Here is a 24181-nt window from a genome sequence, read left to right on the forward strand (position 1 = left end):
TACAGTGGCTGTGGATCTCAAAGGGATCTTACCCGGGAGAGTAAAACACCTCGTGAATGAGAGCCTTTATGGGAGATTTGGAAAGGGAATTAGAGCCACATGGACATCCCCAGTGAGGTCACTTTAGGTGGCATCGTTTCTGGGAGACATTGCAGGCCAGAAAGGTTTCAACCGTGGTTCAAAGGAGGATTGGAGAGAGTAGGACATGTTTGGGGGAAAGAGAAATGTATTGATATTATTACAATGGAAAATGAGATAGTAATAGGTACACTTTCAGTGTTTCCACACTTCCAATTGAAAAGGATCTTATCACAAAAGAAATGGAATGGGCCCTAGGGTGATTTGAGAGGGTTCAGTACACATTCCAGGGCAGGACGGGGCTGGTATCAGTGATTTGCGAATGTATAGGACAAGACCAGGATGGGGGCCTCATGGACCGAAGAGAAAATGGGGAAAAAGATCCAGGGTTCTCTTTATCAGATGGGTTATGGTCACTGATGCTGAACAGGGAACACAAACCATTGAGATCCATGCCGTTTTTACACCACCAGGGACACCATTATTGCATTGATGGCAACCCTCTTTCCCCCAGTTAAATTGGATAGGATGTATTCTAGTTGTTCACATATGCGTTTGATAGGGTGCAGAGAAATAGCAACTTTCATTTATGTGTGTTGGACCTGTAGAGTGATACAGAACCACTGAGTGGAGGTTCTTTCCTGGTTCAAGGAGGTGGGGAACCCGTTGGTAATGATGGCCCTGTTCTTGATGTTGCTTAGTATGCCATGGGCACAGGACAATGCAGAGAGGTTCTCACACACATGGCGTACCATTTGCTACTAGCGGCAAGAGCCTGTGTGAACAGATCAGAAAAGCGAAGGTTGGCCTGGATTTGGCTCGTACATAATGGTTGATGGGTTGATGACCCATCGCCCATTGTGGACGAACTTCCCCTGGATGCAGCCAGTATGGCCATGTTTTTCTACACTGGTGTTATGTTTTTTACTGCCATAAGGGGCACTGCCAACATGATGAGTGTTCATACATGGACATACTCACCCAGGCAACATGAACAGGTTTTCTTACAATAGCATGGCAGCCAGTATGGGCATGTTTTCTTACAGTGGCATCACATTTTACTGACACTATGGCAAAGCCAACAAGAGTATATTGTTATGTGGAGATTCTTGAATATATTGGTGGAGGCAAAAAGAGATTAGAGTATACAGCTGCCCATCCCTCTTCTGTACAGGTCTAATGATCTCTTTCACAATCCAGCACCAGTACTAAAAATAATACTACACTGAGCAACGTACATTTTTTTCTAAAAACGTACTCATATATTACACAGTTTCTCATAAATGTAAAACATAAACACAAAATACCGTTAAACATAAATATACTTTAAAAAGTGTGGGTTAGTCAAAGTGTGATAATATCATCGATCAGGCGGATTTACATAGTTCATACAAGACGGATCTTACAGGGTATGCTTCTGAACACAAGCTATACAATCCTCCTATGCTTTAGATTTTAGACGTAAACAGTTAGCATGTGTTGTACATAGGGATCTATTCCAGCACGTTCCCCTGTGGAGTATGCAAAGAATGAATTTGTTACCCACGCATGATGTCATCTATATAATATTGACGACACAACGTGTTTCAGCCCTTTCCTACGGTGATTCGCACATCCAAGTGATCACCTATTATAAGTAAGTGGGGGCCTTCATCAGGACAAGAAAGTTCGGTTCTCTAATCCTTTTCATGTGGGTATCTGTAATGACATAAAAACCACAAAACAGAACCTATGAGGGACGTTGCAAAGGAAAGAGGTGCATCCATTTATGTGAACCTCCATTTTAAGAGACCACTGACCTGAAGGCAAAAGCGTCACAGGGGGAAACGGTGCAGGTTACTAGTCCATGCTGTTCTATAGTAACCTTGCTTCCAATTAGTACCTATAGGTGGACCACGCTCATCTCAGTGTCATGCAGACATGTCTTTTGTGCAATCATGGAGCGTTTCTTATAAACAGGTTACTTTTTCCTTAATTTACTAACCTTCAGCCACTTTCCTTGGGCCAAAGGTGGTCGATTCACATCGATTCTATTAGGCGTCTTCGTTGCCTTCTCACAATTCTTCCGAAATACCGAGGGAAAAAAGGTTTAGTTTACCCAACAATGTACTCAAGCGTGCACATATGTTATAAACGTGTTCACTAGTTTTGGCTAAACGCTCAGCCCCATTAAGGACCTGCCAATATGTGTAGAACAAATATTCACCAAATGATGTAATGCAACTATGTGACCTATTAGCTCGTGCCTGCATACACACAAGCCAGCCACTATTGAAGCTGTGTGTTGTAATAACAGACTCTGTTGCCGGATGCGCAAAGCCTCTGGAGTCTTTGTCATCAATGCGCTGTGTGGCATGTTACTGTGCAGACAACAAAGTAAACCTACCCGTTACAAGGATAAGAATACTGCTCCATCTGTGTATTAGATATAGAGATACATATCATCTCAGGTCGGTTTACCGCTCCCGCTACTTGCAAAGCATCAAATGCTCAAATGCATTTAGCATATTGCCATTCCCTCTTCTCTACGAAAGTTGAATCTGTGTTTTCTTGCATTTGTTGCTGTGGAAACATTTTGGTTTTTCCCTCTTCTCTAGGAAAGTCGAATCTTTGTGTTCTTGCAGTTGCTGCTGTGAAACAAATTAGTCTTTTCCTCTATCCCTCTACCCAGGTTCTTCCCTCTGTCCTGCTAACTCGCTTCTTGGTGTTGTGCTTTCTTTCCCCCCTTTCACTCTCCCTCAATGGTGCTTTCTATCTCCCCTCTCTTGTCAAACTGCTTCTCTATCACCTATCCTATCCCTCTGACAAATTCTGGAAGGAAAATGTTCAAGAAGGACCCACTGGTCTCCAACCCAGGCCTTCCCATCGCTGACAGCTATGTCAGTTCTTCCTGCAGACAGACTCTCACCGACAGCCTCTTTGTCGCTCCTTCTCCTGACCTATGGACCCTTCATATCGTCGCAGTTCTCTCTCCTTCTTTCTCCTCTCCCATTAATGGTGACATCTGGTGCAAGGTTCTCTTGGCCTTCTTCCTGTTCCCCAAAGTCATCATTAATGTATCTAAATTGCACCATCATGGTCCAGGGCCCTCAGCCCAATCTTCTACTATTTGATAGATGCCTCCCTCGTCTCATCAACATCCTTCCTTCTCCTGCTACTCCTTCTACCATGTCTCTGACTCCTCTGTCACCTCCTTCCTCCCTGGCTTCCTTGCCGTCTACCACTCAAGCCCCTCTGCCCCCTCGGCCACCTCTGTCCTCCACCGATTTGGTTCCCTTGCCACCTTCTGCCTCCACATGGCTCCCTTGCCACTTCTGTCTTCCACCTCTCTGGCTCCCTTGCCATCTACCTCCTAGCTGGCTTTTCTGCCACCTCGTCCCTCCACCTCTCTGGCTCCTCTGCCACCTCCATTGGGTAATCCTCTCCTGTACCCCTGCCCAGAAGTCTTTCAAAAGTGACAACCTGCTCCACGTAGGTACCCTCAGCTCTTGCTCTGGTCTCAAACACTCCTCTGACATCTGCCACCTCCTTGAACTCCTGGGCCTGGATGTTCTTGCTCTTACCGAGACAAGGTTCAAGGCCAGCTCTGTCAAGGGCTACAAGATCCTCTCTGAGTCCAGGCCTGGAGGTGGAGTGCTCCTGATCTTCCCTGAGTGGATCCCTGCTTCTCTCATCCCCACTTAGACCTGTTCCTCCTTTGAATGCCTGGTCTGCAGGCTCTCTATATCTCCTGGTCCCTCTCTGACCTTGGCTACCATCTACAGGCCATCTGGCCAGTTCAACCATCTTACTCTCTGAATGGGCAGACCTCACCTCCTCTCTCCTTTCCTCTACCTCTCAGCTTCTCCTCCTCAGGGATATCAACATTCACATGGAATCCTCAGAACCCTCAACTGGGCTTTTCAGCAGCCTCTGCGACTCTCTTCCCTCTCCATTCTACCCTCTGGTTCGACACACTCAGCCGGTCATACCCTGGATGCTCTCATAGCTTCAGACATCTCCCTCTCTAATCCTCGTACTACTCCACTCTCCTGCACTGACCAATTTCTTCTTTCTTCTCAATTGAAGCTTCCTGCCCCTTGGCAAACCCCCACCCAGCACTGCTACCTTCCTTTGTGGTCATTTGACCTATGAAGCGAGTGTCAGTGGCTGCCTTTGCCTCCACTTTCTCTCCCCCCCTATCCCTGCAGCTGACTCCCACTCTGACATGTAACCTTCCTCTTTCTATCTCTAACACTCTGGATATCCTGGACCCTGTCATGAGGGTCCACCTAAAGCCCGCCACCAAGTGCAACTCTTGGTATGAGTCCGACCTGGCCGCTCTGAAACGCAAGTGCAGAGTAGCCGAGCTGAAGGTGGGAGCTTCGGCTAACCGCCTGCTCCAAAGGCAATACAGGCTCTCCATCTTCTCTAAGAAAAGGGTCCATATTGAAGCCTGCATCTCTGCAGCCTCTAACAACGCGGCCAAACCCTTCAAAATCTGCAAGGAGCTGGCCAATTCAAATGCAGTTTCCACCTCCTGTAAACCCACGCTCTCTGCACGGCTCTGGCTTCTCACTTCACCACTACCTCTCTCAGGCAATCCCTTTGACAGTCTCCATCCTATTCTTCTATCCTGCCTCTCTCCTGTTACACCTGATGATGTTTCTAGACAAGTCCAGTCCGGGCTCAAGTCGAGGGTAAACGTGGGTAGACTGAGTCCACCCACTTTTTTCAGAGGGTGGACTCAGTCCCCCGAGCTAAAATGAGAAACATTGAATGTCCTCTTTGAATTAAAGCCAACCACAGGATCTAACCACAATCGTCAGCTTTGCAGCCCAGACAGTTCACCACTGCACTATATAACCTGATGAAAAATAACAAACATCTAATGGTGAAATGTCCCATTTCAGTACTGCAAGTTCCAGGGAAAACATTTGAATTGGTTCTTGGAGTTTAAAACATGCACACCTTTTAACGTTTTCAAAAACACTATTAGAAGAAAATATCCTCTCCTGGTTTTGTGTGTGTTGATTTTATGAAAGCAAATGCTATTCGTCCTGTGCAATTTGGGTGGTTATGTAAAGCCAATTGAATGAAATGTGCAAGTTTCACCTTAATATGCACATTTCTGGCGACTTCACATCCCATTGTGTTTGTTGATGGGTCCCGACACTTTTATTTTTAGGACTTGACCCCTGAGTCCAGTCTATGAAAGTTTCATCCAAACAGGTGACCCCCTGCTCTGACAGAACGATTAAAGACAACATTGTTTCTCTCGCTCCAGACTTGGCTGATTTCTGTAATCACTCCTACAACACTGGATCTTTCCCCTCTTTTCTCAAGCACTCCCTTGTGCAACCTCTACTAAAAAAGCCTTCAGAAATTGCTCTCCTGAACACCCGTGAAGATATGCTCTCTAACCTTAACTCCAGCTCTCCCTCTGTCCTCATTCTCCTGGACCTTTCCTCTGCTTTTGCCATGATCAATCATGCCATCCTGACTAATCGACTCTGCAAAATCCTGGACATCACGGATCAGGCCCTGGCGTGGCTGACCTCCTTCCTCTTGGACAGACCCTCCCAGGTCCCACTTGGGTCCTTTCTCTCCACCACCTCTCTCTCCACATGTTGTGTTCCCTGGGGTTCTATCCTCTCAACCTGGCTTTTCAATCTCTATCTGGCCCATTTGGTCCTCCTAATCTCTACCTTTTCCTCTAACTCTCAGTGCTATGTGTATGACATGCAGCTCTCTTTCTGGCTACCCCGGCAAACTCCACCTCCTCCTCACTCATTCCTGATTGTCTATCCGCTATTCAGGCATGGTGTGCATCCAAGGATCTCTGTCTTAATGCCAGTAAAACAGCGATCCTTCTCATTGGGACCCCGCTCCTGCTTTTCTGCCCTCCTTGGGCCATCTCCCCTCACCTTCTTGTGATGCTAAAAACCTTGGTGTCGTCTTTGGCTCCACTCTCACCTTCTCTCCCCATATCACGGACCTTGCCAAGAAGGTCCATTTCCAACTGCACCTCCTCAGAGGTAGTCCCTCTTTTCTCACCTTCCCCCAGAAGCGCACTGTCTCTAGCGCTCTGGTTCTCTCTAGGCTGGACTACTGCAACAGCCTCTTTCTCAATGTGCCTAACTCTATTCTTTGCCCCCTTCAACTTATGCAGAACAGGGCCGTAAGACTTATCCTTGGCCTCAAGCCCAGAGACCACATCTCTCCGGCCCTGAAATACCTCCATTGACTCCTGGTGGCTGCAATGATCAAGTTCAAGACTCTCTGCATTGTCCACAAGGCTTTCTGGGGACGTAGCCCTCACTATCTTCAACTCTGTCTTCCCAAATACCTTTATTCTAGAGTCCTCTGCTCATCTACCTCTAACTCATTGCATGTGAGTCGCTTCTCCAAGGAGAGAGTAGGGGGTAGATCTCTCTCCTCGGCTGGTGCCTCCTTCTGGAATGGCCTCCCTGCCTCTGTCTGTCTTGAGCCAGATCTCCTTAAGTTCTGGAAGCTCCTCAAGACCTTCCTCTTCTCTCTCGCTCCCTCTCCCCTGCTAACCTACCCTTTTCTCCTGCTCTTCCTACTCTGCTGACTGGCTGCTTGGTACCCTCTGAGTCCTACAGGGCACCGCAATCCCCCTGACCAGCCCTCCTACACTTGCCGCCTGGCCCACCTGCACTTCCGCCTGGCCTACCTCTGCACTACCTAGCTGGGACGGTACCTTGTAGTCCCAGCCTTCCTCGCACTTAACTCAGAGCCCTGCTTGCACTTCTCCCTGTACCCTCTCCCCTGCAATTCTCGTTGCACACTTGCACGATCTGAATGACACTAGGCCTAGTAAGATAATTTTGCTTGTCTTCCCATTGTTCACCTCCCTTGCCTTGTTGCACCTTGAAACACGTGTGTAAAGGCACATAATAAATAACTAATCAATCAATCAATAAATGTGCAATAGCACCTGGAGCGTTCCAAGTGCCGAATGGGCCCAAATAACCAGACAGGCTCAACGAATATGGCAAAATACCACTTTACTATCATCTCAATAAAGTAGGGAAACCTGGTGAACAAACAGATAGCAGCTCACACACTCTCAATGTATTTCAGTTACACAAAAGTTTGTATACTTTGACACAAGTCAGCTATGACATCATCCTACGTGCCTAACAATTAAAACCTACTGGGTGGAGGGATTGGTCAAGGGAAACGTATACTTATAGTTTGTATAGGTGTTAGTATCATCATTGGATGCCTCTTGTCTGGTAGGCATGCCTTGAACCACCTCTACCTATGTAAAATACAGATAATCATGTAATAGCATCAGTGGATAGGCCTGTGCAACAATGCATGGTCCACCATTACATAAACACTCATGATTGATCGGCACTCTCTTACCAACCTTGAATATTCGGCTCATTAGCAGCACGTAAGCAATGAAACCCAGGTGCAAGGGAACAACATCAGACAACTGCCTTTCTTAGCTACTTAGATCTCTCATCAGTTAGGCCCTAAGCCAAGGCTTCTTTTTTGTAGTTGCCCATGCTGACTGTTCTCTTCAAAGTGAGTGAAGGTTCATTGCTATCTTCGTCTGGAGCCTTATGAATAGGCCTTGTTTTCCAGTCCTGAATCACATGTGAGGACACCATGATTTTGTCCAATTTTGTCCTTCCATTTCATATTATTTGATTCAATTATATTGGGTGCTATTACTCTCCTTTGCCTCTGGAGACTTCATCGCTCCATTCTGCATTTGCTTTCTGCATCTTTAATTGAACACTACTTGGCACTCGCAATTGCTCACTCTGTTACTTAATCTAAGAGAAATATGTCCTGCGTACATAGGTTATCATCTTCGACTCCTTTCAAGCCATGTAGTTGCTCTTGCTGCGGCATCCTTGATCCTGAGCCAAGCAGATATATTTTGTTTTTGCACGAATTTGTATTCCACTGCCTGTGAGCATTGCAACCTTGGTTTTTCTTCTCAAGGCTTCTTGCTTAATATTATACAATGCTGACATCCATTTTCTTAGCATGGCTACTTTACTCGCATTCTATTTTCTACTTTAGCAAGCTTCCATATTGTCTTGTCTATCTTGCATTTCTGCATACATACATCTATTACATCTCTTGGCACCTATCTTCTTAGTGTATATGGTTTTTTTCATATTCTCATATATGTTTACTTCGTCACTTTAATCACACCTTTGTTCTTTAGATGTCCATACATAGAGTTCAGTGCAGCAGTTCAAGGGTACATATGGTACTATTGTCTGAGCGCATATCATCTCTCATATCTTCAATGTGGTAGTGGGATTATACCAGGTGTCAAACACAGCGCTTTCTTGTTATTCTTCCAGTATGATGAAGGTGAGGGGGTTGGCTCTATAGATGACGTGTCCATCTGCCTCTTTGCATAATCCTAATGAAGACTTTGTTAACTGGTTGATTAATTATTGAAACACTGAAGGACCTGTCTGTTGAGTGAACAGGAATGGATGATGTGAGGTGCGGGTAACAGAGGATACATCTTGTTTTGCATTATTAATCAACATGCTTTATCTCCTTCCAACAGAAAACATTGAAGTTAAACTGAGTAGCCCCTACCGATGTTCTGGCCTAGTAGAGCTGAAATATCAGAACGGATGGAGCAATGTTTGTAGTCAGCACTGGAACGATCGAAACGGGTTTGGCGTGAAGATGTGCTCAGTTCTTGGATGCAATAGATTTTTGGGGAGCCGAAATGTGGAGATTACTTCTTCCAACGATATGTCAGTGAACTACCTACATTGTGGGGAATCTTCTCTTCACCCGTGGCAGTGTTTGACTGCTGCTCCAGAAAACAAATCCTGTCCAACTGGGCAAGCCATCAGTGTCGTCTGTTCAGGTAACCGATTATTCGTGGCATTCTTCATAATCGGCCAATGGTACTTAGTGCCAAAAGGGTTTCCACTTGTGGCATATTCAATGGGTGTGGTGTTATGTATAACTAATTTTGATTTTGATTCACTGAGTGAATGTTAAGCATTGTACATAAACATTGTCCAAGGGGTTTGAACACAAACACAAATTTGACCCAGGAATAGATTGTTGCTGCCCCTCCAAAGATCACCTTCTACAATGCATTTTGTCTACTTTCATAAACCTGACACCTCTTAGTAATACAGTGACGTCAAACAAGAAGTTGTGAATTATAGGAGTTAGTGGTAGGTGTTGAGATGTATTTCTAAACTCTGGGCTTGTGGACAGAGTTTAGGAGGCCACCCTAATAATAGTGAACAGGGCAAACTCTGGGAGCTGTAGCCAAACCAATCAAGGTAGCATGGAGAGTGGTCAAGGCTAAGTCTCAGGAAAGGTGAGTGGGGTCAGAGGACCACAATGAGTCTACACAGTGAAGAAACAGTCAAGGATTACACTTAGGCAGTACGCATACAAATACTATATTTATCATTGACCAAGAACACACTATTAAAATGACCGGAGCAGGTAATACTATCACACAATACTATTGATATAAAACATATATACAGTCACTGTTAGTCAATGCAAAGTATATAATTCACCCCCATACCTAAAAGGGAAGGTATGAAATTAACAATTTCACCAACAGTCCACAGGAAAAACAACCCTAACTTGCAAAGTCCAACCCTAGGTTGACTGGGGCCTTGCCCAAAAGTTCAGAAAGTTCTCAGATAGTTTTACAAGTTTGGTAGAAGTTAGAGAGAGGGTCATATGGATGTGAAGATTGGTCCAGAGGAATGTCAAAGGAGTTCACTAGTGAGTAAAATGTTTTTCTACCTTTTGGAAGGCTTTTGGAACAAGTGTTGCCAAAGCCAAGGGCTGTACAATAAATCAAAGTTCTTCACAAACTTTTAAATGGTGGAGCTAGGGGCACTGTTAAGTATTGTTGCTACTCACCACCCATACCACCCAGGGGCTGCAGCTGCAAGCAAAGTTTGGGTTGGGTACAAGAGCAGAATGCAACCCTTTCCTATGGACGAATGCAGCAGGCACCGATGCAGGACTCTTCTGAACACTCTACTAGATGGGGATGGCTGATTCAAGCTATTGTCACCATGCACGGCGACAGCAGGCATCTCAGTAGTCGGGGTCAAACAAAGCCTTCCAATTCCGTACCCCTTGATGCTGGGATGTTGAAACTTAGCAGGAAGGCAACTTATGGGACTAGATGGAGACTCAAAGTTCTGGACAAAAACACAGAACGGCGATGCTTATGGAGTGGTAGCCCAAAATGGAGCTGGTCACTCCGCCGGTTGGTCCAGGGACACTTCCAAAGACTCCAAACTGCAGGGCCATGACAAGACATCATGGTTGGTTGTTCCCACCAGCCAAAAGGTTGAGGCACCAATGAGGGTCTTCTGAGATCAGTAGCCAGACAGGGCTCTACCGGGACAGCAGCAACAGATGGTCACCAGGCCTCTTCAGGGCGGGTCCATGGGTCCTCCTTCATCTGCACAGCTACAACGGACACGTTGCTCCTCTTCAGATCTGTTGGAATGGCTGCAGGACTCCTCTTCTATGCCTAAATGCAGGTGAGTGCAGAAACTCAAGCCCTCCAATAGAAGGATCTGCCCCCCACACACACACTCCAACAGTGGTCCAAACATGGACCACTGTGGGCAAACTCATGGATACACTCTAAACATACCGGAACCAGTCTGTGGATTGAGACCAGAGAGTCCCAACCCACTTCCTGGCTTCCACCACACATGGCTTGCACTATCCCACTAAAAGCACTGCTTTCCCAGGCAAATGTGTGGCCATAAAAGGACATTCATGACCTGGCAAGGCAGGAAGAAGGTTAAATAACAAAATGGCCAAAGAGCAAAGGAAAAACCTTGTGGCATGGCCAATTTAGGGCACTAGCCACAGTTAGTAGCCAAACGTGGCAAACGCAAGAAAGCTAACTAAAAGTACAGTAAAAATTGTAAAAATATAACTGCTGCCACCAGCTTGTCTTTAGGCACATTTAAAAGTAACCAAAAATCCTTTGAGTGTATGTCTATGGTGGTACAAATGTATCCCCATTGCAGTGCATAGGAAGATGCATTGTGCCATATGAAAAAGCTACCCAAAACAGATAACATGTATAAATAAAAAAGGAAAGCATAGTTCCTCAGTACTGATAGTCTGAAGGACTAGCCACTTTCCTCATAGCAAATTAGCAACAGGCCATTAGAATGAAGCAGAAGGCTTCACTTCATTGTATAATGTCAGGACAAGATGTAAAAACAAAAGCAAACTGTTTGGGAGTCCATAGAATATGGAGGAAAAGTTGCTCTAGGAGAAGAAGTTCCTAACACTAGGAGTTCTGGATGTTGTATGCTTCCCTCTTTTTCTGTGCTCATTTGGATAGTTTGGTGTGGCATGCTGGGCCCCTTGTGGATTTGTCTGTCACTTGCGTTGTTTTTTGTTTGAAAAGTTCATTTGTTTAGGACTTGGGCTTCCTCTGGTGAAGGAGTGACAGACAAGCTTAGAACTGGATATACTGTGTTTTGGGAATCATATTCCCCTTAATTGTTTGAAAGAGAGTGGGGGAAGGGACTTGGATGTCATTGAAGTCAGAAAAAAAAGTCTAACCTACTGAACATGCAAGATTCCTGCCTCCAACTCACTTATAACTCCACTGAAACCTTTATTTCTGCATTTGCTCTCAGTCAACTAAATGATTGTTGTATCCCCCTCTCTGGACCTTACACTTTAGTCCCCTCAGTGAAGTACTAACCTTTGCTACTCACATCCTCTGCTGGGCCTAGTAATATCGTTGTTTTGTGCTCCCATGTTCTCCTCCCGTGCCTTATCGCGCTCTGAAACACTTGTGTATGAGCGCAATAGAAATAAAATATCAATATCAAACATCAACCTCCTTTGACCCATTCTTACCACTTCAAATGGCCTCCACAGTGGATGACATCCCTTTGTAACTTCTTGCTGAATGTAGTGGCTAGTATATCACTGAACTTTTAAATCAATAATAAACGGCTTCAGGTGCAAAAGGTTTTAAAAAGGCTCGGATACTGGTCTGATGAATAGATGTATAACAAAGTCATAAAACCGTGCACTGTTTTAAAGAAATCCATCTCTTCATTCCACTTCTTTGAACAACGTTATCCTCGTAACTGGGGAGGACCCTTTGAGTTGAATGTCCTCCTGATGGTGTTGATCTCATTCAGGATGGGGGAGTGAATGTCCACATACACACAAGATCGTCTCACCTGCATCGTTTGTTGCACAGGACTCATGGGAAGTCCAAGGAATAAGCACAAACAGGCGATCCTGCGCATATTCATAGGCACATCGCCATTTAAAGAGATCAAAGAAACAGGTTTTTATAGAAGTTCTTTTGAACTGACCTGTCTCAATTAATTTGTTCAATCATAGTGGGATAATGCAAACAGTGCATTGATTTCTGATACATGATAATATAAAACCATACATATTTCATATGATATAAAAACATGGTGGTCGGTCAAAATCTCGAAAAGAAAATCTCGACTAACAATAAGGTCGAAAAAAAAACGAAAAAAAGGCGAATTTCTCTTTTTTTAATTATATATTTATTTTGGGGTCCAGGATTAAAAAAAAATGGTAAAAAAAAAAAATATTTAAAAAGGTGGATGGGGGGTTTGGGGGGGGACCCCCCCATTTCGAATAAAAAACGTCATTAAAAAAAATTCGACTTTTTTTTTCTGCCTTTTGTTTCGATATTTTTTTTTTTGATATTTTTTTTTTCGGTCTTATGACCATAAACCATAAAACATCGCAAAATTCATACACACGTCCTCCCTCGCAACACACACGCTGCATAAGACAATGTTGACAGAGACCAATCATAGACCTTGTCCAATGTGCAAAATATAGCAATCTGGGCAAAAAACCATCAAGTCTTGACCACCACTAACTACGGTCTGGCACTTTAAATATGTCCACCCATGTGCCGCTGTTTCCGAGTGTACCCGGTGGCTAATCCCTTGGCACACAGGGCTAAACATTCACTTGAAAATGCCTAATTAACTGTTTCTTCATAGCCTACTCAAGTTTCAGCCTCATGGGTAATTATTTCCAACGACACAGTCTTCCTCAGGGCTGAACTCCATTCATCACAAGGGAGTGCTTAAAAATGCCTGATTTACTTTTTATAACAATGCTTCTAAATGGGAAACCATTTCAAGTCTCGAAACTTTTAAGATCAATGGCCCTCGTCTGTCCCCCTCAGGTGCATCACTATAGAACTTCCAAGCTGTTGCGCATGCAGGTAGAAGCCAAGGGACAAAATGTGTGGTTCTATATTATCATGAATTGCCAATCAATGCACTTTTTGTATTATTTCACTGTGATTGAATACATTAATTGAGACACGTCAGTTAAAAAAACACGGGTTTCTTTGGTCTCTTTAAATTGTGAGTTTCCGGCTGATGCTTGAAGGGAGCCGAGCACAACATAGAAAGGAGTGTACTTCTGTGAGGAAGGCAGGGCCACAGGGGAAGATCTGTTGGGACATCAGGTGAGGCACAGTGTTGGACCAGTGGGGTGAGAATTCTTCATGCATGTGCCAGGCAGGGTGAAGGGATACTAGCGATCTGGGGTCATTTACCAGGCCTTAAGGGTAGGTACCTAACAGCCTGCATTCAGCACTGAGCCAGGCAGGAGACCTGCATAGGCAGAAAGGCTTTTGTTTCCATAGAAGTGATTTAGTAGCAAGGTCCATTTAGCCTTTTAACAGATATCACTGGATTTGGGAGACAGAAAAAAAGACGAGTCCCAGTCTACACATTCGGAAGGAACACACAGTGGGGGGATGCCTGATGTAATGGTGTGCTAGAGACAGGGATATCACATCAAGGTTTGGGAGGGAGACTCGTCAGAAGCCCCAAGCCTGCCACCCCCACACCCCCACACATGTGTGAGCCATGAGAGTGGCCTAGAATTAGGAGCAACGAAAATTCCCAACAGTATTTTCCTTACTTACGGGGTTGGGTGGATGAGGAACATCCATTTGTGAAGTTGGGTGCAGGCGTTTCCTGTTTATGGGTCATGGGAGGTGCCTGTTGTGCTTGCCTCCAGCCTGATGTATTATATACAGTTCCCTTGCTGGTTTTGACTCAATGAGGTGTGAGCCAGAAGCATTGTTATAGATAGAACAGGGTTGCATTATTGAGGCAGGTGTAGATCCTGAATGTCGTTTGCCTGCACCACCGTGTGCCTTGGTGAGCAGCCATTTTAATGTCAAAATAGCCCTATTGCTAATATTAGCCTGGATTTATTAGGGCCAGACAGTGCATCCTCTTTATGAATGATTGTTTCCTTTATCAACATAAACAAGAATGGGTAAAGACAACAGTTGGTTCTAATAAACATAGTAAAAAAGACATCCGTCCTCCATGGTGGATAGAACCTTTTCAGTGTGCCTCATCACGAGTTGGGCGGTAGCCCTTAAATGCAGTGGTAATGGGGTTACCGGTGCATTTAAGGGGTTGCCCAATCATGAGTATGGTGTGTTTAACCCCAGCTCAGAGCTCGGGGTGAACACGCCTGAAAAATGCTGATCCCGCCGGCTGTAATTGTGCCCAATATTTCCCAAGGACCGAATGGGGAATAACATTTGCTGCCCAACCAGAGGGGGCTTGGCTAACCGCCATGTAAAGAAGCCGTGCCTTGGGTGAGCTCCGTCTGATACGACAAATGATCCGCCGCTAACCCCATATCTCGATCGATAGAACAACTGAAAGTTACTCCATCGGACCACGAATGCCATAGCTGAAGCCTGAGGCGGCTCCGTTCACCCGTTCAAGCACCGCGGCGAAGGGGAGGAGAGACGCCGTGGCCCGAAAATGGCAGCTGCATAGACACCCGTCACTCTGCGGACGCCGGCGCCTTGTACTGAGAAGCCGCCAGACCTGCGGCACTCGGTAGCGGCGGCAGAGGACGTGCGCCGAGTGACCCGAACCAGCACACAGAGACACAGTGCCCAGGTGCCCCCGGTCGGAGGGGGGGGGCCTGGTGAAGCCACGGGCGGTGCGCGACAGGCGCTGAGTGCGAGGGGGGGGGCACGGGGCCGGCCCGGCGCCCCTCCGCCTGCTAAGCAGCCTGGGACAGGGATCCAGGGGGCCTCCCGGAAGATCGTGGAACCAGCGGACGGGAGGAGCCGGGACCGAGGCTTCGCCCCACTGCAACACAATCCAGAGACGAAGGGCAGGAGGACGAGGGACAGACGGGCTGGCCCGAGGCGTTCACCGCATCCGAGGCAACGCAGAGACCTCTGATCAAGTGCAGGAGGAGGCCGTGAGGGGCGGTAAGGAGTCGGGGGGGATCTGGACCCCCATACCTTGAGGGCCCCGCGCCTGGGTACCGAGCGCTGGGCAGCATACTGCTGATGCCGGGGGCGGGAGACACGGACATTGTGTGCCCCAGTCCAACCAAACCAAACCCGGACTAGCCGACAGAAGGTGAAGTCACCCCCAACGACACGAGCAAGTGTAGCTGGCAGTGCAAGACCGAGCAAACATGAGGCCCGGTGCTAAGATACAGACTGCAACCCCCTTGGTGCCCTGATCTCCGATGCTTCTCGCCATGGTCCCGATCTACGCCGGGGCCGCAGAGGCGGAGTGAGACTTCCCGTGGCCGGGGTACCGAGCAACCACTAAACGAGACACCAGCCAGGCCATACCTCGAAGCGGGGTGACGATTCCCCCGAGCTTGGTGCACTGAGGCCCACAACCTCAGAGCGCCTTCCCGACACACGCCTGCAGAAGTCCTCCCCGCAGGGCCTTGGCGCCACGAGAGCCCTCCTGCCCCGGCCTTCCCGCGGATCAACCCAACCCGCCGTGGGCGGCCCGGTGGAGAGCGGGCAACACATCCGGGCCACATCGGATCACGGGCTCCTCAAGAGATAGGCTGCTCCTACCACCACCAAAAGTCTTTAAGTGTCCCGTTAGGCCGCCTTGCCACTCAAGCTATGTCTGCCAAAAACGCTAGGAGCAAGCACAGGCAAACCACCATGGAAACTTTTACCGCCTCTGGGGCACCCAAACAAGACGCCACCCACGCTGGTGGAGAGACGCCAAACGCAGAAGCGCCTGAACCAGCGAATTCGCAGCTACTGGAGGCCATCATGACCCTACAGAAAACCATGGAAAACAAGATAGATGCGGTGGCTATCGACTTGAACCTACTGAGGCAAGATGTGCGCTCCATCGCCAGTAGAACAGACACTCTAGAGACCCAAATACGAGAACACTCCTTGTCTAAAGCGCAGCTTTCAAAAGAAGTAGACGCCTTAGTACAGAAGGTGAAGAACCTTGAAGATAGAGCCGACGAGGCCGAAGGAAGGGCCCGCAGAAGTAACATCAGAATCATCGGACTACCTGAGGGAATTGAAGGCAATGACCCCACGAATTACGTTGAAGATCTACTTATACATGAAATCGGTGCAGGGAAGCTATCACAAGGCTTTACCATCGAAAGAGCCCACCGATCCCTCGCCAGACGACCGCCCCCTGGAAATCCACCCAGGCCCATAATAGCTAAAGTACTGAACTATAAGGACAGAGAAGCAATTCTAGCCTTCTCCAGGCTGGGCGACTCCATACAAAGAGACTCTGCGAAGGTCGCCATTTACCCCGACTACACCCTGCAGATCCAAAGAAGTAGGGCCCTGTTCAACCACACCAAAGCCAGACTGAAAAATGCAGGACTGCGATACATGCTTCTGTACCCGGCCAGACTGAAGGTCCTACACAATAATAAAGCCCATTTATTCGATACCCCAGCTGAAGTAGCAGAATGGATGGACAGAGCGCAGATCCCCGACTGGGAACCGAAACAGCGCAAGCCAAAACAGCCCGAGCCATAGGTGCTCGCTCACACCATCCCCAGGCAGAATTTACCAGGCATTCAGAACTACACTATGACAGGCGGCAACCCAGATGCAACCGGAGCCATACCGGCCACAGAGTAACTCACACTTGCGACATCAGAAGGTGAAGCTACACCCGCCCCGGAACTATCTTCTTTTTGGGTAATTTACCCGCCCGTAGGGCACCTAGGGACCCAGGTCCATGGGGCAGAAACGGGAAAGTCAGAACGAGGGACACCCCGCTAGACGTGTTACGTTACAAGTTCAGTTGAAGGTTATCGTTTATTGGGACAGGGAAGATCAAGACCGACAAAGCCACTACACACCACTAATCTGCGCAAAAGATGTCAAAAGAACCCACCAAGACCGCTCGCCGCATGGCAGACTAACAGACTCAGGGCCTGGCACCACCGCGCGGCCCACCCAGGAACTTTTACCCAATCCACACTCATGGCTAATACGATCAAGATTATGACATGGAATGTCAGAGGTCTGAGCAGCTATATCAAACAGCACAGAGTCCACACCTTCCTTAAACGCCACAAGATAGGTATTGCCCTATTACAAGAGACCCACCTGAACGCACGGAAATTAGCAGCGAAGGCCGAAGTGTGGAAGGGAACCTTAATAGGTACCACGTACTCTAGCTATGCTAGGGGAGTGCTAATATGGATAGCCCCCACCATTCCCATCAAGGTGATACACACCAACATTGACCACGAAGGTAGAATGGTCCTGATACGATGCACCATAGAGGGTAGAGAACTCTGCCTGGTCAACACTTATGCCCCAAACCATGACGCCACAGTATTCTTTCGCTCATTGTACACTTGGCTGAGCCCATGCCGGAATGGCATGTTAATATGGGGAGGAGATCACAATTGCACCCTGGATCCATGTGTAGATAGATCGGACAGCAAACATTCCCAGCCCTCCCCTCCTGCAAAAATATTAAAGGCCCTCACACAACAATATGCCTAAGCGACCTCTGGAGAGCACAGCACCCTGAAGGTAGAGTTTACTCTTTTTACTCACCACCGCACCCAGTACACACCAGAATAGATAGCATACTAGTCAGTGATGAACACTTGGACACGTTTGAGGACACTCAATATTTGGCTAGAATGCTATCGGACCACTCTCCCTTGACAACCACATGGTCCTTAACTGCACCCAGGCCCCCTATACCCACATGGAGGCTCCGAAGTGAGGCGTTGCTAGACAAGACTTTTTGCGAACAAATACGACAATGTACATCTGCCTACTGGCAGATAAATATCGATAGTGTCCAGCGTATCAGCACTGCATGGGAGGCAAGTAGTGATCAGAGGGGAAATGATAGCCGCCGCAGGGGGAGCCCAAAAATCCATCACTTCCCTACTGACGCGTGCTGAAGACGAGCTAAGACACTTAGAAGCTGCAACCTCATCGGACCCCGCCCACATACGCAGAACGGTCGAACTAAAGCAGGCTTGCCTGCAACACTGGGAGGCGCTCGGTAGGCTCAGCTACGCCAAACACATCGAAAGAAGCCATGCCCTAGGTGACAAACCCGGAAAGGTGTTAGCGTGGCTGTATAAACGAGAAGCCCCTAGACAACCCATCTGTCAAATCCGGGATGCAGACGGCCTAGACATACACTCACAAGTAGACATAAACCGCACCTTTGCAGAGTACTACCAAGCCCTCTACACACTGACATGGCAATAGAGGATGTGTTAGATATCATAAGGCTACCACACCTCGAGGAACAAAAAGCAGAGTCCCTAGAAGGCCCCGTCACCCCAGAGGAAGTGGCGGCCGTCATCAGATCGCTACCCACCGGGAAGGCACCAGGACCAGATGGACTCCCAGGAGAGTTCTATAAGACTTATGGAGACACACTGGCCCCATTATTGTCCCAAGTGTTCAATGAGGCATATGAATTAGGCCACCTCCCGGACACCATGAGGGAAGCAACCATCATCCCGCTACTAAAGCCCAATAAGGATGCCACAGAATGTGGGTCATATAGACCCCTGTCCCTACTAAACGCAGACAGCAAGATCCTGACGGCAATACTAGCTATGAGGCTGCGCAGGGCCATCCCGATCCTAATCCACCAAGACCAAACGGGGTACGTGCCGGGCAGGACTATCACTGAAAATGTACGGAAACTGCACCATGTCATTTACAGCACCGAAGGTAGACAAGAGAAATGTGTGGTGGCGTCCCTAGACGCCTCCAGATCATTTGACTCGGTTCGCTGGAAATGGCTACTAGCTACCCTGTCCAAAATGGGAATGGGACCCAGCTTTATTAAATGGGTTACACTCATCTACACCAACCCAGCGGCTAGAGTGCGTATCAACAACACCTTTTCAGACAAATGGTGGCTATCCCGAGGCACTAGACAGGGCTGCCCCCTGTCCCCCATGCTGTACATTATTGCCATCGAACCTGTTGCAGAATACATTAGGAAGGAATATGGAGACGCGGGCATCGAGATAGACGGGGTAACCCATTTACTCTCTATGTATGCAGATGACATGCTCCTCTACCTGAAGAACCCCGAATACATACTGCCTTACATATTGGAGACTTTGGAAGGGTTTCACAGAGTTACGGGGATCCAAATCAACCACAGTAAATCCTGCCTGTTCCCCCTGGCGGCCCTGAGCGGACTTGAGGCCAACGAGCTCCCCACACTAGCCTTAAAATGTGAACCCACCTCCTTTAAATATCTGGGTTTCACAATCCATCGAGACCCCAATATGGAGCACGCTCTTAACACAATCAGGGCAAAGGAAGGCCTAGTGAAATCAATGGACTTCTGGGGCAGGCTCCTGCTTTCGGTGGCTGGCAGAGTGGGACTGCTCAAAATGGTAGCGTTACCCAGGCTGCTTTATCATTTCACCAACGTGCCACACAATATACCACGTCAATTCTTTAACGACCTGCATAAGCTCTGCAGGAAATTCCTGTGGCAAGAAGGAAGGCACAGAGTCGCCCTGGACACGATGCAGAGACCCTATGACAAAGGCTGCCTAAAGGTCCCCAACTTTGAACTTTACTATCTGGCTGGACAGCTGAAACATGTGATCCAATGGATGGCAGACGACGCCTCTACAGACACCCGCCTGCTGCAGCCAGGAATCACCCAAATGCTGCTAAGAGACCTGCTTTGGGCTGAGTCAGGCCAAAAACACCGGTACTCGCATTTGGTCCAACTTGGAATCCAGATTTGGAAAAGAGCCTGCAAAGCTATGGACCTAAAAGACCCTTACTCCGCACAGATTCCGATAGCTGCAATCATGGCAAACAGACCGGGGAGTCGGAAAATAATAAGAGACACATGGGAGCTATGCGGTGTTGCCACCCTGGGGGACCTGGTGGATGAACAGGGCATCTTGACCTTTGCTGAACTACATGAAGCCTCAGGAATACACACGGGACAGTTCCTACTACACAACACTGTGGTAAAAAGATTAGCTGCCCGCTGGCCATCAACGGAAAACTTAGACACCGGACACGAAGGGATCGAAAGCCTACTGGCGGCAGCAGAAGGGGGCCATGAGACCTCTAGGATCTACGAAACACTGCTTTACAACACGGCCCAGCACAATGAACTTGGACAGCAATTTGAAGACGCAGAGTGGGAAACCATCACTAGATACCACAAAAAAGTATCTAGAAACGGCAGGTTTCAGCTAATACAATTCTACATAATGAACAGAGCATACCTCACCCCAGAAATCATCTCTAGATTCAGCGGAGCCAACACCACGGGATGCCCCAAGTGCAACGAACCCCAGGCGAACATGACCCATATGTTCTGGGGGTGCCCCACTATGCAAACCTTTTGGGCACAAATCAAAACCAAAGTTGCAGAGGCCGACATCACCCTGGAGGTGCAAACGCCCATAGCATGCATTCTGGGAAGATACCTCAGGAAGAGGAAAAATAGGCCGCTGAATAGGCTAAAGGACCTAATGTATATACTTGCGAAACGACGCATCGCCATGTGTTGGAAACGCCCCCAGGCCCCGAGGTTAGCAACGTGGTGGGAAGACTTCCGCAAATGGACACATGCCGAAACAGGGGCCTGGGAGATCGCCCAATGCCAACAAGGACAGGACACCTCTGACGATCTACTGCAATGGGTGGAGCTCACAATGACGCTATTCAGCCCCAAGATGGTGGACTCCTCGGGCGAAAGCACGATCATTTCAGAATGAAAAAATATATATACCTTATGGTGTAGTTTGCAACGGTCTTGATGGGCGGGAGGGTGGGAGGAAGGTAAAGAAGGGAGGGAGGGTGTTCTAAGGGAGTTATATGAGGCCGCGTTGAGGCCCTGCTGGTTGTATTGTTACAAAATGCAATAAATACATTTTTTAAAAATAAAAATACAAAAAAAAAAAACATTTGCTGCCCAACCCATGATCTGGCGGTAATACCGTAGGATGGGTGGGTGGTAACGCAAATAAAGTTGGGAGGTATCCCAATTGGGATACCGCCCAACTCAAGATGAGGCCCAGTATGTCTGTTAAAGCCCTTATGATTGGTGTCTGTGTTTGTCTATGTGTGTTTGTGTCTGAACACTAAGTTGCATACTTTTTCATATCTTCATCCGTGTTCTCTGCTTATTTAAAAAATATCATTAATTCAAATAAATAAAACATCAATCAATGCAATCTTGGCCTTCATCAACTTAAGGATGAATGTTTCCTGATTAGATAGTGCATTTGACTTAATCGATATGCTACACAATCATACAATACACGCACGATTTAAAAACAATCCATGCAATAAATTGTAAAAACAATATAATTCAAAAGGTACAACTGTAAAATCAAACAGCTACATATTATATTGACTTCCTCAAACAACTTTCCAAAAGTACTCCCACCCAAACAGACTCTCTCCCTTATTTCCCTCCTCAAAACGTCCCATATGCACAAATTCTAAATGAATAAGTTGCAACGTGGCCCTAAGCAACTTCTCTTCTCTTCTTGTTTCTAAGAAATGCCCAAAGTACTTTTAGGCTTATAGCACAAGACTAATGACATTCAAGCCTGTGACTCAACATTTATTAAAGAGGTACGTTTGCCTGAAATTTGTTTTGACAAATTAAGCAAAAATATTACTGTGGGCTGGATTCAAAAGATGTAAAATGTGTTGTGACGAATCTGGACGATTCTTCCCTTCTGCCCATAGTGGCGCCACCCCTTTCGAGGCTAGGGAGGTGAGCCTTCTAAGAAAGATCCTTCCTAGGGTCTGGGCAAGTGGGACCTCACTGGGAGTGACTCCCCTCTTGAGGAGAAGGACTCCATTCCAATAAGAACGCCTAGTCCAAAACACACTTTCTGCCTATATGGCTGCTGGAAACACTTTGCCATCTCCCATTATCACTATAACTAACAAAGACCCTTCTTTCACCCAGTTGGCTTCAGATTGTGCTGAACATCGTCTGAATGCCATTATCAAAGAAGGCGGGCCCAATTCATTTTGTTCTGATTGACATGCATAGGAGCAGAGCGGACAGCGAATGTGAGAGAGGCTACTACAGAGGGAGAAGAGTCATTGCTACACAGAGGTGTGCCTCTTTATAGACAACGTCCTGGAGGTGCAGAGCTATGCCAAGCCATTAAACCAGCAGTGGCAGGCAGGAAGCGAGGCCCGCTAGCTGGAGGCTGATAGGTGGGCACTCCGACCGAGCAAGAGGCTCTGATCAGGAGAGAGATGGAGATGAAAGAAATCTGTCATCCGTGGTGGTGCAACCACTAGAAAATGGTGGTGGGGCTGGCGCCGCGCAGCCGATGCCGAGACCAGACGAAGGAAAAGAGCCCGGGTGTCTGAGCTCCACATGGCAAGTGCCTTTGCTGACGAGACGAGTACTGAGGGGAAAGCAGATACTATCAAAAAGGGAGGACGCCAGTGAGGGCTATGAACTTAGGTTTGCAAGAGTATTAAAACCAAACCAATCACAGTACGAGAACCCGAGGGGCAGGACGAGTGAAAGAAATTCAAACACTGTATATGAAGGCTGGGGAAGCCGCCAACAGTACGAGAATCTAAGAGAATCAAACAGGCACATGGCCTATGTGCAAAGGACTGAAAGGAATACGTGTGCTGTATGTCAAGGCTGGGAAGGCCGACAGAGATGTGAGGAACTGATAAAGTTGTATGGGCATACGTCCTACACGGAACAGTTTGAAAAGAGTATGAATCCTCTGCAGCAAGGCTAGCAAAGCCAACTGGGAAACGGGAACCAGCAATACCCGAGCGAGCAGACGTCCCACGCTTATTTAATTGCACTGAGAATCAATATACCTACCAAATAACCACAGGACTGTGGGGAGTCCCAGTGCCACACAGGTGGGATACAGAGAAGTGTGTTTAAATTGACCCCGGACTAATTTGACCACTGGTAAACTCTGAGAAAATTAAAATAAGAAGAATTCTTCTTTTCTAAATGAGGAAGAGAAAACAACACAGAGGATATTTGTATTTTTTACCAACATACTATTTAAGAAGACTGTGAACTGTGGCCATATATTCCAAGGGAACTTTGAGACTGAAAATAAGTCATTTACAAGTTGGGCCAGGCAGAAGCCCATTCCGAGACTGTTGTGCAAGCCTCCTTTTTTGCTTTTAGTTAGATTTTCTAAAGTGGTACGGCCAATTAGTTATCGAGGATGTGGACTTCGGACTATTTCATTTAGAATTCGACGAGCACGCTTAGCTTTTGTTTTAGAAGATATGGAACTTCCCTCATAGCGATATGGTCAGATAGGCAGTGGTCGTAGAGTGCGGGAGCGGTTGTGAGGGGGGTGCTCCTCTACTTTTTTAAATGAGGTTTTACTGTTCGTTTTCTTTTATTTTACAAAGAAACCGTCCTGGAATGGTTTCCTTTTCAAATAAAAGTGTAGGAAGAAGTTGAAACGTGCACTTTCAGTGCATTGCAATTAACGTTCCCTTAAACAGCAGGCACATGTGTTTGGGGGTTTGCATTGTGCATGGTGATGGGGTTTGTGGGGAGAAGGGGCAGGTCAGTAGGGAACATAGTTCCACTCCTTCTTTTAGTACACTTAGACCACGGCAGATAGGCATTTACATTTTATTTAAATAAGCCACCTTGAATCATGACCCACTGTGGTCTGAGTCCTTTTTATGGTTCACCACAGTATATTTTATTATAGTGATTGAGAAAATATGGTGTTTGGACCAGAAACACTTATAACAGAAACAACAGTAGATTGTGCAGTC

At 47.1% G+C, this 24181-nt stretch overlaps 1 protein-coding gene across 1 annotated transcript in view; it reads left to right on the forward strand.

The window, feature by feature from the left end:
* Nucleotides 1-24181, forward strand: part of LOC138569491 (scavenger receptor cysteine-rich type 1 protein M130-like) — a 512555-nt gene that overhangs the window by 322561 nt on the left and 165813 nt on the right. Inside the window, exon 12 of the mRNA XM_069647512.1 lies at nt 8630-8941. Coding sequence (XP_069503613.1) covers nt 8630-8941 — 312 coding nt within the window. The remainder of the gene's footprint in view (nt 1-8629; nt 8942-24181) is intronic.

Source organism: Ambystoma mexicanum, chromosome 2q, assembly GCF_040938575.1.
Source record: "Ambystoma mexicanum isolate Mex_15411 chromosome 2q, UKY_AmexF1_1, whole genome shotgun sequence".
Lineage (NCBI taxonomy): Eukaryota > Metazoa > Chordata > Amphibia > Caudata > Ambystomatidae > Ambystoma > Ambystoma mexicanum.